Source organism: Natator depressus, chromosome 8 (assembly GCF_965152275.1).
Source record: "Natator depressus isolate rNatDep1 chromosome 8, rNatDep2.hap1, whole genome shotgun sequence".
Taxonomy (NCBI): domain Eukaryota; kingdom Metazoa; phylum Chordata; order Testudines; family Cheloniidae; genus Natator; species Natator depressus.
The window spans coordinates 54,405,411-54,419,713 of record NC_134241.1 but is presented as its reverse complement, the minus strand read 5'-3'; the positions used below and the strand labels follow the sequence as shown (position 1 = coordinate 54,419,713).

Genomic DNA, 14,303 nt, shown 5'->3' with positions numbered 1-14,303 from the left:
AGCTTTCTATCCACCTTATAGTCCACTCATCCAATCCATACTTTTTTAACTTGCTGGCAAGAATACTGTGAGAGACCATATCAAAAGCTTTGCTTAATTCAAGATGTATCACATCCACCGCTTTCCCCATATTCACAGAGCCATTTCCCCATATTCTCATCATAGAAGGCAATCAGGTTGGTCAGGCATGACTTGTTTTTGGTGAATCCATGTTGACTGTTCCTGATCACCTTCCTCTCCTCCAAGTGCTTCAAAATGGATTCCTTGAGGACCTGCTCCATGATTTTTCCAGGGACTGGGGTGAGGCTGACCAGTCTGTAGTTCCCCGGATTCTCCTTCTTCCCTTTTTTAAAGATGGGCACTACATTAGCCTTTTTCCAGTTTTCCGGGACCTCCCCTGATTGCCATGAGTTTTCAAAGATAATGGCCAATGGCTCTGCAATCACATCAGCCAACTCCCTCAGCACCTTCAGATGCATTAGATCCAGACCCATGGACTTGTGCATGTCCAGCTTTTCTAAATAGTCCTTCACCTGTTCTTTCATCATTGAGGGCTGCTCACCTCCTCCCCACACTGTGCTGCCCAGTGCTGCAGCCTGGGAACTGACCTTGTCTGTGAAGACCGAGGCAAAAAAAACACTTTAGCTTTTTCCACATCATCTGTCACTAGGTTGCTTCCCCCATTCAGTAAGGGTTCCACACTTTCCCTGACCTTCTTCTTGTTGCTAACATAACTGTAGAAACCCTTCTTGTTACCCTTCACATCTCTTGCTAACTGCAACTCCAATTGTGCTTTGGCCTTCCTGATTATACCCCTGCATGCTCGAGCAATATTTTTATACTCCTCCCTAGTCATCTGTCCAAGTTTCCACTTCTTGTAGGCTTTCTTTTTGTGTTTAAGCTCACCAAAGATTTCTATGTTAAGCCAAGCTGGTCGCCTGCCATATTTACTATTCTTTCTGCACGTTGGGATGGTTTGTTCCTCAGCCCTCAATAGGGCTTCTTTAAAATACAGCCAGCTCTCCTGGACTCCTTTCCCCCTCATATTAGCCTCCCAGGGATCCTGGGCATCAGTTCCCTGAGGGAGACAAAATCTGCTTTTCTGAAGTCCAGGGTCTGTATTCTGCTGCTCTCCTTTCTTCCTTTTGTCAGGATCCTGAACTTGACCATCTCTTGGTCACCACTGCCCAGGTTGTTACCCAATTCTACTTCCCCTACCAGTTCTTTCCTGTTTGTGAGCAGAAGGTCAAGAGGAGCTCAGCCCCTAGTTGGTTCCTCCAGCACTTGCACCAGGAAGTTGTCCCCAACACTCTCCAAAAACTTCCTGGATTGTCTGTGCACTGCTGTATTGCTCTCCCAGCAGATGTCAGTGTGATTGAAGTCTCCCATGTGATTTGGAAACTTCTGTTAGTTGTCTGAAGAAAGCCTCGTCTACCTCATCCTCCTGGTCTGCTGGTCTATACCAGATGCCCACCACAACATCACCCTTGTTGCTCTCGCTTCTAAACTTAACTCAAAGACTTTTAACAGGCTTTTCTCCAGTTTCATACTGGAGCTCTGAGCAATTATACTGCTCCCTTACATACAGCGAAACTCCTCCATCTTTTCTCCCCCACCTGTCCTTCCTGAACAGTTTATGTGCATCCATGACAGTGCTCCAGTCATGTGAGTTACCCCACCAGGTCTGTTATTCCAATCACATCATAGTTCCTTGACTGTGCCAGGACTTCCAATTCTTCCTGCTTCTTTCCCAGGCCTCTTGTGTTCATGTACAGGCACCTAAGATAACCAGCCGATTGCCCGACTTTCTCAGTATAAATCAGGAGGCCTCCCTGGTTTCACCTTTATCCTTGTGTTTCCTCCCAGTATCCCATTTCCCCACTTACCTCCGGGCTTAAGTCACCATCCCCTGGTGAACCTAATTTAAAGTCCTCCTCACTAGATTAGCAAGCCTGCCTGCGAAGATGCTCTTCCCTCTCTTTGTTAGGTGGATTCCATCTCTTCCTAGCAATCCTCCTTCCTGGAACAATATCCCATGGTCGAAGCAAAGCCCTTTCTCTGACACCACCTGTGTAACCACGCATTTACCTCCACTATTCGATGGTCCCTACCTGGGCCTTTTCCTTCAACAGAGAGGATGGACGAGAACACGACTTGCGCCTCAAACTCCTTTATCCTTCTTCCCAGAGCCATGTAGTCTGCTGTGACCCGCTCAAGGTCATTCTTGGCAGTATCACTGATGCCCACATGGAGGAGTAGGAAGGGGTAGCAGTCCAAGGGCTTGATTAGTCTTGGCAGACATTCCATCAAATCCTGAATTCTAGCTCCAGGCAAGCAGCACACTTCTCGAGTTTCCCAGTCTGGATGGCAGATGGATGATTCTGTCCGTCTTAGGAGGGAATCCCCGATCACCACCACCCGTCTCCTCCTCTTGGGAGTGGTGGTCGTGGAACCCCCATCCCTAGGACAGTGCATTCCATGCCTTCCGGTCAATGGAGTTTCCTTCCGGTCCCTTCCCTCAGATGACTCTTCTAAACCATTCTCCGTCATAGTACTTAAGTTGGTACTTACAGGGACACTGTTGAGTTTAAAGAAGATCATAGAAATGTAGTGCAGGAAGGGACCTCGAGAGGTCATCTGGTCCAAGCCCCTGCACTGAGGCAGAAACACTTAAACACAGACCATCCTTGACAGGTGTTTGGCCAACATGTTTTTAAAAGCCTCCAATGATGGGGATTCTACAGTCTCTCTTGGAAACCTATTCTAGAGCTTAACTAACCTTAGAGTTAAAAAGTTTTTCCTAACATCTAACCTAAATCTCCCTTGCTGCTGATTAAACCCATTACTACTTGTCTTTACTTTTTGTCCTACCTTTTTTAACATCCATATTAAAGAATAAAAATCTTCACCTATTAACAAGATTTCAGATTATGAAAGTGAGAGGATTTTTAAAAATCTAATTTAATTTCCATCCTTTGTGCTGTCTTTTTTTTTTTTACTTTTTTGCATTTACAAGGACACCGAATTCACATTTGTATGCAATCACTTTCTCATTCAGGGTCTTATTCCCCAACATAGTGCTCTGGTGTTTGTCTTGCAAATCCAGCAGGGCAGTGTTTGCTTAATTTTCAATAACAATCCTCTTTCAACTGGCCTTTTTAAATTTTAATCTTGGAAACTTCCTCCTTTAGGTTTTTTTAAAAAAATTTGCTTTTTAGTGAATATGAATTTTTCAGACCCAGTTCCTCAACTGTTGTAAATTAGCACAGCTCTGTTGAGATCACGGAGTCTGATCTGTTTATATCAGCTGAGGATCTGGCCCTGGGTTTCTTTCTTTCTCCCTCCCATATCCTCATCAGTAAGGAAGATTCTGCTATCAGAACACAAACTCCAAGCTTCAGAACAATTAAGCACATGTGTAACTTGACTCACAAAATTAGTCCCATTAAGTTCAGTGTTAAGTGTTAGTTTGTTGGGATGGGGCCTTAGGTAACAATGGCTAATGAGGTACAAGCCATGAAAGAATCCAGATCGCTCTCCATGAGCTGTGTTGGCTCTGCTGGGTGTAGGGGAGTAATGTGAACAGATGTGACTCTTAATATCTAGCAGGGAGTGGCTATATGAGGTCAGATCCTCAGCTGGTATAAATCAACATCATTGCACTGACTTCAGTGGAATGACACTGGTTTACACCAGCAGAGCATCTGGCCTACTGAATGAGAAGCTGTTTTTGACATCACCCCTTTTTCACTATAGCCATGTGTGAGGCAGGAAACACTGTAGCACAGTGTGTTCTTTACAGCCTTGTGTACAAACTCCAGGAATAAACTTGGAATCACTTTTCTTCAGAACCTGCCTTTTTATTTCTGGTCTCCTACCACCTGGGTCAGTTGAGGTGACTGTCTGTTTTCCTTTTATGCTGAAGTCAGAAGGGCAATGTAATGACCAGGGGTGCTGCAGCATGGACGAGGCCAGAAGACAGTAACTGTTTTTCTTTCATAGGTCTTACCCTGATGAAATTGGGCCAAAACACTGGCCGAGCTCCAGGTTTACCCATGTGATGAAACTCAGGCAGGCAGCTCTGCGAACTGCAAGAGAAAAGTGGTCAGACTACATCATGGTAAAACAGAGGTTTGGTTTATTAACTACAGTTGGGCAGAACATTTTCAGGCAGTCATTCTGCAGCCATGCTCGGAGTGGGGGAAGTGGGCAGAAACAAACCATCTCTGAACTCTGATGAGTCCCCCAAATGGCTGCCAAAAGTTCCTCCCTTCTAAAAGAAGAGCTCTTTGTTTGCTCTGAATTCGGCTTGAAAAACACCTGTGGCATCAGCTGATCTGATCAGCAACAGACTGTGTGTATGAGGCGCCAGTACTGCAATTAGATCTATGTGCAGAGCCCCGCTGAGTATAATGGGGCTCGGCATGGGCCCAAGGATCCACCCACAGAGACCGGACTATGTTTGCCGGGGAATGTAGTCCTGCTGGTGCTGGGTGCCCTTTTTAGAATCCTGCTGGCTATCAGTGAAGTTTGGTGACACCAAAAAGAAGTTTGGCAGAACAGCATGGAAGGGTGGGATCCGAGCCACTTTACAGCAGTGATCACCATCTTGCTGTATCAGACTCCAAAAGGGTGGGGTGTGTCTGGTCTCAGGAACCACTGCTGCTATCTCTCCACATAGCACATAACATCCAGCATGGGCGCTAGCAGTGCAAGCCTCCCCCATGGTCTCCTTTAGGGGAAGAAGTAAGCTCAGTCTCTCTTCCCATTTAGTGGCCTTTCCACAGAAGCTGCTAATTAGTGCCACTGCTGGATGTGGTATTTTTATAGTGGATGCTTGTCCACTGGGAAATAGACTGAGCCCATCAACGCCTTTCACACGGGCTCTCAGTAGCCATGAGATGGTAACAACTTACAGTTACTGTCAACCTAGGTTGGATTCAGACCAGTGACTTAGAGGCAAAAGTGTCCCTAGCCCATTGCTAATCTCGTGAGCCATTCAACTACTGCCTCCCCTAGGAAGGGACATTGTAAAAGTTTATTACTTTATCTGGTGTTGAAAAAGTCCTTTCTCCCTTTTCCTTCTCTAGTTTGTAGACGCAGATAACTTGCTCACCAATCCAGAGACCCTGAACCTGATGATAGCAGAGAACAAGACCGTGGTGGCACCAATGCTGGAGTCTCGCTCTCTCTATTCTAATTTCTGGTGTGGCATCTCCCCTCAGGCAAGTCACATCTTCAGTGGGGTTAGTGAACAGCGTTGAGGGGGCTGCCTCATGTGTGAGCTTTCTCTGGAGTGTTGTATTAATTTAGGTGGAATATAGGGGCCCAAAGATGTAAACATAACCCCGTTACTGTCCAGCATTAAACAAGATTTGGTGTTTGGTCTACAGTGATCTCAGCCACCATGGCAAACACACCATTAAAAATCCTTTTAACTGTTTATTAAAAATACAAAAAAGAAGGAAAAACAGTTAAAGCATTTGAAATGTAAAGTGTTAAGTGAGGCTTTCATTTTAACAACAACCCTTGTTCCCTTTCTCTTGAGCTGGAGAGAGTTTTAGAAGTAAACCCCTCTTGTTTGACCATCTCTTAGATCAGTGGTGGGCAACCTGCGGCCCATGGACTGCACAGCGTAACCTGCTGGTGGGCCGCAAGACAGTTTGTTTACATTTGCACGGCCGCCTGCAGCTCCCAGTGGCCACAGTTCACTGTTCGCGGTCAATGGGAGCTGTGAGAAGTGGCGACCAGCATGTCCCTGCAGCCCGTGCTGCTTCCTGCAGCTCCCATTGGCTGGGAATGGCAAACCGTGGCCACTGGGAGCTGCAGGCGGCCATGCAAATGTAAACAAACTGTCTGACGGCCCACCAGCAGATTACCCTGATGGGCCGCAGGTTGCCCACCACTGCCTTCGATGGTATCAGAGATGGCGATAACTGGCCTTTTGGGGAAAAAAGAAGAAGGCAGTTGAGCGGAGATGGAGATTCTGCTGCTGTTGCTGCTGCAGTCCAATCCCATTTCATCCCAGGTGGTCTCTAGGGTTCAGCTGGAGCTGGTAAAAGTGGTGATGTTATCTGGCTCCCTCTCTCTTTAGTTTGGTCTGGTCAGGACATCTCAGGATCAAAGTGATGGAGACCCAGGGACCTGGGAAACGGGAGGGTTGGCAGCTATGATGGTGAAGCTCGCTCCAGTAGCTGCCATCTCTTCTTCCATATTCTCCCCACCAAAGTCTCTTTCTTTAAAGACCCAAAAAGGGAGTGACGGGTGGAATAGTCCATCTCCTCATTATTTTGTCCACCAATTAGGCCTAGTTTCTGACATGCCAATTTTGGTTCATTGATTTCTTGTTTCTACCGAGCATGATTTTAAGACAGTCTGTAAACCATATGAGAAGGCCCTTTTTGTCTGGACTAATTCAGTCTCTCTCTCTCTTTCTCTCTCTGGTTTTCATACATTTTCCCATAAACTTTGTTATTATAGGTTGTTGTGATGTCTTAAGAACTTTTGCATCCTTTTGACAGTAAACTCACTATTAGGGTAAATTTGGAGGCCCTGTTATTACAATAGGGCTCTGCTCACACCCCATTTGGCCGAGTTATTACAACAGGGCTTCACTCACCCCACATTTGCCTGTGATGCTGTGGGGCCCACGTCAATTTTGCTGTCCTCCTGAGTTGCCTAGCAGTGCAGGCTGCTCTCTATTCTGAAGGGATGCTGCTCCACCTCGGATGCAAATCAGGCTGATTTGAGCATTAGGCAGCCACCTAAGCTTGCTCCTTCCTCAGGGGCAGAGTTGCATACCTCATTATGGTAGGAGACCCTGGAGGTAAATCAGGGGACGCGTCGGTCAGTTTTTCAGGATCCTTGGAATAAATGGGGGAGGGAAAGCTTTTAGGGAATCCTTTCCTGAGCTAGTGCTGTTCTGACTCTCTCTGGCTTGGAATCTTTCCTCCTTCCTCTGCCTCTGAGCCTTGCCCCACCTCCTTCTGTTGCTGGGTCCTGCTCTCCTGCTTCCTGGTGGGGAGCAGCATGGGGTCAACCAGCTGCAAAAGCCATTAGAGTCTTGGCATGGCAGGCAGAGGACAATTGGGGTGGGTGGGGATGTGCTTGGGGATTATGAGGGTTTTTATCCATGTGGGACTAGGTGGCTCTCTGAATACTCCTGAAGGGCTGGGATCTCAGAGGAACAATAAGCAGGTGTGTGTGGTGGTGGTGGTGGGGGGGGGGAGTTGGGGGTGGGGGGGGGAAGAGTTCTCATTAATCAGCCAGGAGCATGAAGGCCTGCGGAGACAGGTGGGGCTGATATGAAGGAAGGAAATAGAGAGACAAGAGCAGAGTTAACTCAGCGGCCATCCATTATTGTAGACGTCAGAGAACTTGGCTGCTGCTCCCTGGGGTTCTTGGAGCTGACCCCAAGTGGACATTACAGTGTTCAAAGTCATCAACATTTTGAAGTGCTGGTTTTGTGTTATCGTCAAACGACAGCAGTGAAGCTTTCCCTCCCCCATTTATTCCAAGTGGCGTATAGCCTGGATGTAGAAAGGGCGAAATCCTGAGAAGACTGATCATGTTTTATGGGTGAGGCTGTTTGTAACCAAAAAATGCTGTGTAATGGCCCAATCCCACCAAGTACATAAGAAAACACCAGTACACCCGCAGCTGCACTGATGTCTATGGGAGGTGATTCCTTGTGTTCTGTGTAATCTGGATGAAGTTAAATACCACGGATACATAATTTTAGCCTGGGTTTTCCAGTATTCTGGCACAAATCAATTAAGAATTTACTCTTCTCCATACACTACTCCATTGTGTGAGCATGTCTCCTTGCGCTTCGACTAGATTTATACAGTGCCGTATTCCAGTAACTGATTTAGAGAGGAGAATCAAGCCCTGTTCTGTTCACGGCACTCCTAATAATTTATTCCCTATCTATACTTTGGTATATATTACTAACAAAAATATTGCACACTCTAGAAATTATTATATTTTTAGGGCCATAAGGAGATTGAGAGATTCCAAAGTTGATAAATGTCTCCTTGTCTGTAAATGAGTTTTGCAAGAGGATTAATTAAACAGAAACATCTTCAGATCCAGAGAAGATCATTTAATTTCAGGTTCTTTAATTGCTCTGACTCATACATATAAATATCTCTAATTCTATACTCCTGCCCTTACCCAACTCTTCGTTTTAATATTTTGAAGAGCCATCCAGAAATTCATTATTAATTTTATTGGTGCTATAGGGAAAAGAAGTGTAGAAAGAACTTCCTGCTCTTCCTTACTCTGTGGCCAATCTGGCAACTCCTTATTCTCCCAATGACAGGCCAGACTAAAGACTACTGATGTAAGTAAAAAATGGCAGGATAGCATCCTAAACTTCTTCAATTCTTTAGTTTGCTATTAGGAATTGTTATTAGTAAACGTATGGATAAAGAAAGTTTAAAAATGCATGAGAATGCTGGTGGTAGCATCCCTTTAAGCCTTCAGAAAGAAGGGGTCAGATTCACAGCTGACATCAGCATTGCTCGGTTGACTTTAATAGATCACAGCCAGTTTCCACCAGCAGAGGATTTGGCACAGAATGCTACAACTCTGACAACAAGTTTCCAGTTTTCCATCATTATTGATGTTAGCTGCGAAAAGACAGTAAAGAAAAGAAAAACAAGATGAAAATATGATCTACAGACTTCCTGGTAAATAATGGTTAGAGTGAAAACAAAACATCCACTTTTTTTTTCCTGGCCACTCCTAGTTTTTGCACTTCTAGCCGAACAGTTTCACACTCCTTCTGGTCCGTTTTCTTCTGGGGACTAGTGCAGGAATAGCAGCTAGAACATGTATTGAAAAGCAGGGTGCAGCAGCAACAAGTGCAGAGCACAACATCTAACTTGTCAGGAAAATAACTATTTGGCAGCAAAACTGACAGCTGGAGCCTTTCCTGATGATGCACAACTTATATGCAGAGCGAGAGAAAAGGCACTGTAAGATGTTTGCTCAACTTCCGTCTGTTGCTGGGATACTTGTGGAACATTCAGGAATTAGGGTTGTTGTTTTATTTTATGATTATTATTTCATTTTAAGAAGATCAGAATTTGCTATGGATCCACACCAGTCCTTGTCATTGTTCAGCCATCTGATCAATGTATTAGGACTGCCTCAGCCTGAGTATTAGGTCGTTATTTCCATCACTGATTGTGTTAGTAGCATTACACGGGCAAAGGCCAGATTTAAGCCACCACAACCCAGGTTGTGAGCCCACAATGATGAAAGGTCCACCTGGGAGGGGAACACAGTAATATGGTAATCAAGCACCTTTCCTAGGCAAACTCCTTTGGTGAAGCCCCCTGGAATTCCAAGTGCCCTGGAGTGAATCCACCCTCTGGTACAGCTAGCCCAGAGATGCAGGAAGAAGACAAATTGAGCACACCCAGTTTCTAGTGGGAGGAATCTGTCCCATTGTGACAAAAGGCCTGTTCTAGTTGCTATTGAGACAATGGGAAAATTCCCATAGACTTCAATGGATGCAGCATCAAGACCAGCATTGTGTCTGTCTGACAGCTCTGCAACAGAAAGGGGATTTGATGTTTAAGGGGATCGCTGTGAAAGGGCCTGATACTGTGAGCTGCTTAGTATCCTCCTGTCCCATTGACTTCAGTGGAAGTTGAGGGTGCTCAGCACCTTGCAGGATTAGTCTTGGAGATGTGTGTGCAAATGTAGGTTTTAGAGAGTCAGGGAGAAATACCTGGCCAGGCTGGCTTCGAAGCTTTTCCGCCCAGGAGTTTTGCGGTGGTACAGCTCAGGTCTCCGTTAGCTGCTGAAAAGGGAAGATGGATTCATGCTGTAAGGTTTGGGGGTACTTGTATCCAGGGGTTTGGGTCAGCCCATTAGAAAGAGTGGAGCAATTTGGGAAATTCAGTTCCAAGTGCAGATGTCAAACAGCCCCAAAGATTGGGAATGAGAGGACGTGGGATTTTGGCACCGGTCAGGCTCTCTTGAAAAGAGTCAGTAGGCTAGTCATTTGAAATGTCTCACAGTAATAAAGTGCTGGCTCTTTGCATTTCAGGGCTATTACAGAAAGACACCGGATTACTCCCTGATCAGGGAATGGAAGAGGTTGGGCTGTTTTGCTGTCCCGATGGTTCATTCCACGTTCCTCATTGACCTGAGGAAAGAGGCCTCAGACAAGCTGATGTTTTACCCCCCACACCAGGACTACACCTGGACCTTTGATGACATCATTGTCTTTGCCTTCTCAAGCCGCCAGGCAGGTATGTTGGTGAGCTCACAGGCTGGGAAGGCTGATCGGTGGAGATGTGCAGATTCCCTTCAGTTCAGAGGTTAATACTTAAAGGCAGTGGGTTGAATTCTACCCTCACTTACATCCCTAAAACGCAGCAGACTTTAGTAACATTTGGTCAATGTGTTTTTCTGCGATTGTATTTCTCAGAAACCTTTTTTAAATTGGGAGTCTCCTCTCTGGACTCTTGGTTGTTACACAGCTGTGCCTGACTGTGACTAACTTTAAGGCTGCTTCTGAATGGCCTGAAGTCTTTTATTCTAGTGACCACTGTCTCCCCTCTTCTCCCTTATTCCATCCCTTTAACTTTCCTGTATGAAGCTGTACTGACAGCTTCAGAGACCTTAATCCACAGAACAAGTATGGCCATGGGCAGCAGCTGTCCAGGCCTGCTCTATGCTGCCATTGGGCCTCAGCTCTATCTTCTCCCCTTCATGCTCCTTCTCCTCTTCTTGCCCTTTCCTCACCACCTGTTCTTTCCCAGGCACCAAGCCTCTTCTCTGTCCTATTTCAGCGCCAATCAGGTACCAGAAATGGTACCATGTGACCTAAGAGTCCTATCAGAGGTAACAAACTATGGACAATGAACAGCTCATTCATGATTGATGGGGCAAGGGTTATCTGTTGACATGGTTCCCTGAGTAATTTCAAATCACAGATAAATCCAAGGAGATCACAAGCTGCTTGGGGATCATGGACAACCAAAAAAATACCAACGGACCAACCCATTCATTCACCCACCTTTAATAATACCAATATGACCTACTTCACAAGGAAGTTGTGACTATTAATTAGTGCTTTGAGAATGGGAAGCACACTGGGATCTTTAGGTGGATGTTGCTATGTAAGTACCAAGCATGATTAGTATGTTTGTCATGTGGAGATTTACAGTGCTCTGTGTGCATGATCTCGGTTAAAGTCACTAGGATTTGTACTGCTAAGCGTCTGGTCACCAAATGAAAATTCACTCCCTGGGCATCACTTGTCTCCTCCCTGAGATTATGTTTGGAGGAATCCTCGAAATGGCCTTATTGCTTGACTCTCTCCTTCCTGTTAGAAGTGCTGAGCTGAGTAACTGACAGAGCTCTTCTCTAATATGTCTCTAAGCCATTGGGTATGGGAGGCTCCCCCCACTGACAGGTTTTCCCTGTGTGCATCTGTAACAAGGCCACCTGGAGGGGGGCAGTTTGCCCAAGGAACTCCAGCGGACTTGCAAACTGTGTGGTGTTGCAACCTGGTGCATGGGGTTGCAGAATCATTCAGATTTGATCCGGTCCTCCCTCTGTCATGATGGAAGGACAGCTGGGCCAAATCTGAGTGACTGGCATTGCAACCTGGGGCACGAGGTTGCAGCATCATTCAGGTTTGGCCCAGCAACCCATCCATCATGACAGGGGGTGGCCAGGCCAAATCTGAGCACCACTGCACCCCCGTGTCCCAGGAGTGAGGAACTGGGCCAAGCCCCACGGGACGAGAGCTGCCACTGCAGGGTGAGCTCACTCGCCAACCCTACCACCCCTGGGCCCATCTTCAGTGTTTATAGAAGGGTGGGAGGCCACAGTTTCAGATTTTGCTCCACATCCCCCAAAAGCTCTGTATTGGGGCCTTACATCCTGGCTCCCACAATGAAACAGAACAAGCACTTGTTTTTAAATCTCCTGAGATGTCAGAACACTGGAAGTGCAGCAACGCAGGTGGCTCTGCATTTAATCAGTGAAAATAATTAGAGCTGTCTGAGCTTTTTGTTCTGCAACCTCAAATTGCACAAAATCTACCCAATTTCAGGATTCATAGGAACTTGAATCTCAGCCAAGTTTCACTGCAATGTTCTTTTCAAGTTTGTATGTAGGTTGTAACATGGTTGACCACACACAGTTTCTACATCCACACACAGGATCAAATTCAGCTCTGCAAATTCCCATCAAAGTTAACTGCTAATGCCAGGGCTGAGCCTGGCCCTCAGGTCCTAGCCATCAGGGTGTGCTATAAGCAGGGCTGCAACACAGTCTCCGAGCTTGTAATGGAATCTGCACAGTTCTTGTGCACTGTACATGGAACTGCCTATCAGGCCTTTGTATGAGAGGACATCCCAAAGCGCAGGGGCTCCTGTAAAACACACATCAGCACGTGAGCGAATACGTGGTAATATGCACAGACTTCCCCACAATACACCTGAAACAAGCCTGGTGTTTGTGTGGCTAGGCCAGTCCAAAAGACACGCAGTTGTACTAGGAAAAATGCCTGCCTTGTGGATGTGCTGAATGGTAGTAGCTGTGCCCATATCAGATGAGCATGTCGGAGCCTGGGTATATTTACAGGTGACACGGAAAGGGGAAAAAACGGGGGTTGTGCAGGTGTGTGCTCGCTCTCTCTTTAGATTAATCCAATATTTTCTAATTATTTAGTCTTAGAAATATCAAACCATCAAATCTGATCTGCCTTGTTTTTGCTGGAGAACTCCCCAGGGAGTTTTCCCTAGCCCTTAATTGAAGGCGCAGGGTGCTGATGTTTTAACAAAGAGAGTTATTCTCCCAAGTGTTCAAGTTAACATAAACCACCAACCTTCACCCCCCCACACCTCCCAAAAATTTTTAAATCACCTGAATACTTTCCCATCTCAGTCAGTTTCTCTCATGCCATAAGCCTGCCACTTCTCCAGTCATCCATAGGGTCCTGAAGATAGTTAAGACCCTGAATTTCTAATGTAAAACTCCTGCGGGAAAAGCTCTCTAGCTGGCCCTATTTAGACTTTCTTTCTGCTTTATAACGAAGTAAAACAGGGCAACCCCGCAGTTCTTTTTGTGTTTCACATCCCGCTTAACCCCTTTCTAATTGTAATGTGGATGAGCCCAGGATCTTCACAGTGGAACCTGTTTCAGGCAACATAGGGCAGCTTACAATGTAATTTTGAATCCATGTGCAGCTCAGAGGTTTCTGCAAGATTTCACTTCCTCTTTTTTCCTGCTGCGGGGGCCTACATTACTTGACTACAGATAATGTGATAAAGGCAAGAGATATCTGAAATGCTTCGCAGAACCTTGTTGCTTCCCTCTTCTCCTGTCTGTGACAATGGTTTACTGGATTCTCTTGGTTACAGGACCATAGACAATCTGACAATGCCCCAGTGCAGTGAGCTCTAGCTAAAGGACAAAGCATACTGGATAAGATGCTCAGCTGGTGTATACTCGTGTTGATCCATGGACTGCAATGGAGCTAGGCCAAATTACCTGAAGATCTGGCTGCATGGGAATTTCAGGACCCTAAAGATAGGTTTTGTGAATGGAGCGATTAGTGGGGAGGAGACATACGCATCCAGCGACAGCCTCCAGGAGACACTGTGAGAAGGGAACTGAGAGGCTTTTCATGGGCTCAGTGGGCTTCTTGGAAAAGAAATCTGATCAGGAAGAAACTCACTTCTCTCCTATCACTGGGGAGGCCCTAATCACAGCCACTCAGTAGGAATGTTCATTATGTTTTCAAAGGACAGTCTCCTACTCAGCATGACTGTCAGCTTAATGATGTGGAGTCAAGTTTCATTTATCTTCAAGAGCTGTGCTGGGAAATCAATGTCTGGCATAGAAGGCCGGCGGTTAGAGCCAGGAGAACAGCATGCTTTAGCATAAGGGCTGGGATCGTCCAGTCAGCATTTTGAATGCACAGGTCAGATGAATGGGCATATTCCTGCCTTGAGACACTCAGAGCATAGCAGAAAGGGAGTTCCATGTGTAGTTTCCATTAATGTTAATGAGATCTGCTCTGTTAAATAATGGGAGGAGTGTTGTCTAGTTGTTTGAGCTGAACTGTGGGCATCTGGACTCCTGATTTCTTTCCCTGGCTCTGCCCCAGACTAGCTGTATGATTTGGTGGGGGTGGGAGGTGGAGCTTGCGGGGGACACAGAGTCACCAACTCTCCATGTTCAGTTTCCCTTTCCGCAAATGTCTCCAGTAGTGACACCCAAGTCACAAGGCTCTTCTGAGACTTCATTCATTAGCCCTTGTAAAGTGT

The 14,303-nt window shown here is 46.1% G+C and overlaps 1 protein-coding gene across 2 annotated transcripts in view; it reads left to right on the top strand.

Annotated features, from left to right (window-relative positions):
- The window catches only part of COLGALT2 (collagen beta(1-O)galactosyltransferase 2), an 87,115-nt gene that overhangs the window by 53,704 nt on the left and 19,108 nt on the right, over window positions 1-14,303 (top strand). For both annotated transcript variants that reach the window (XM_074962190.1, XM_074962191.1), the window contains exons 3-5: window positions 4,003-4,120; window positions 5,091-5,225; window positions 10,064-10,268. In XM_074962190.1, coding sequence (XP_074818291.1) covers window positions 4,003-4,120; window positions 5,091-5,225; window positions 10,064-10,268 — 458 coding nt within the window. The remainder of the gene's footprint in view (window positions 1-4,002; window positions 4,121-5,090; window positions 5,226-10,063; window positions 10,269-14,303) is intronic.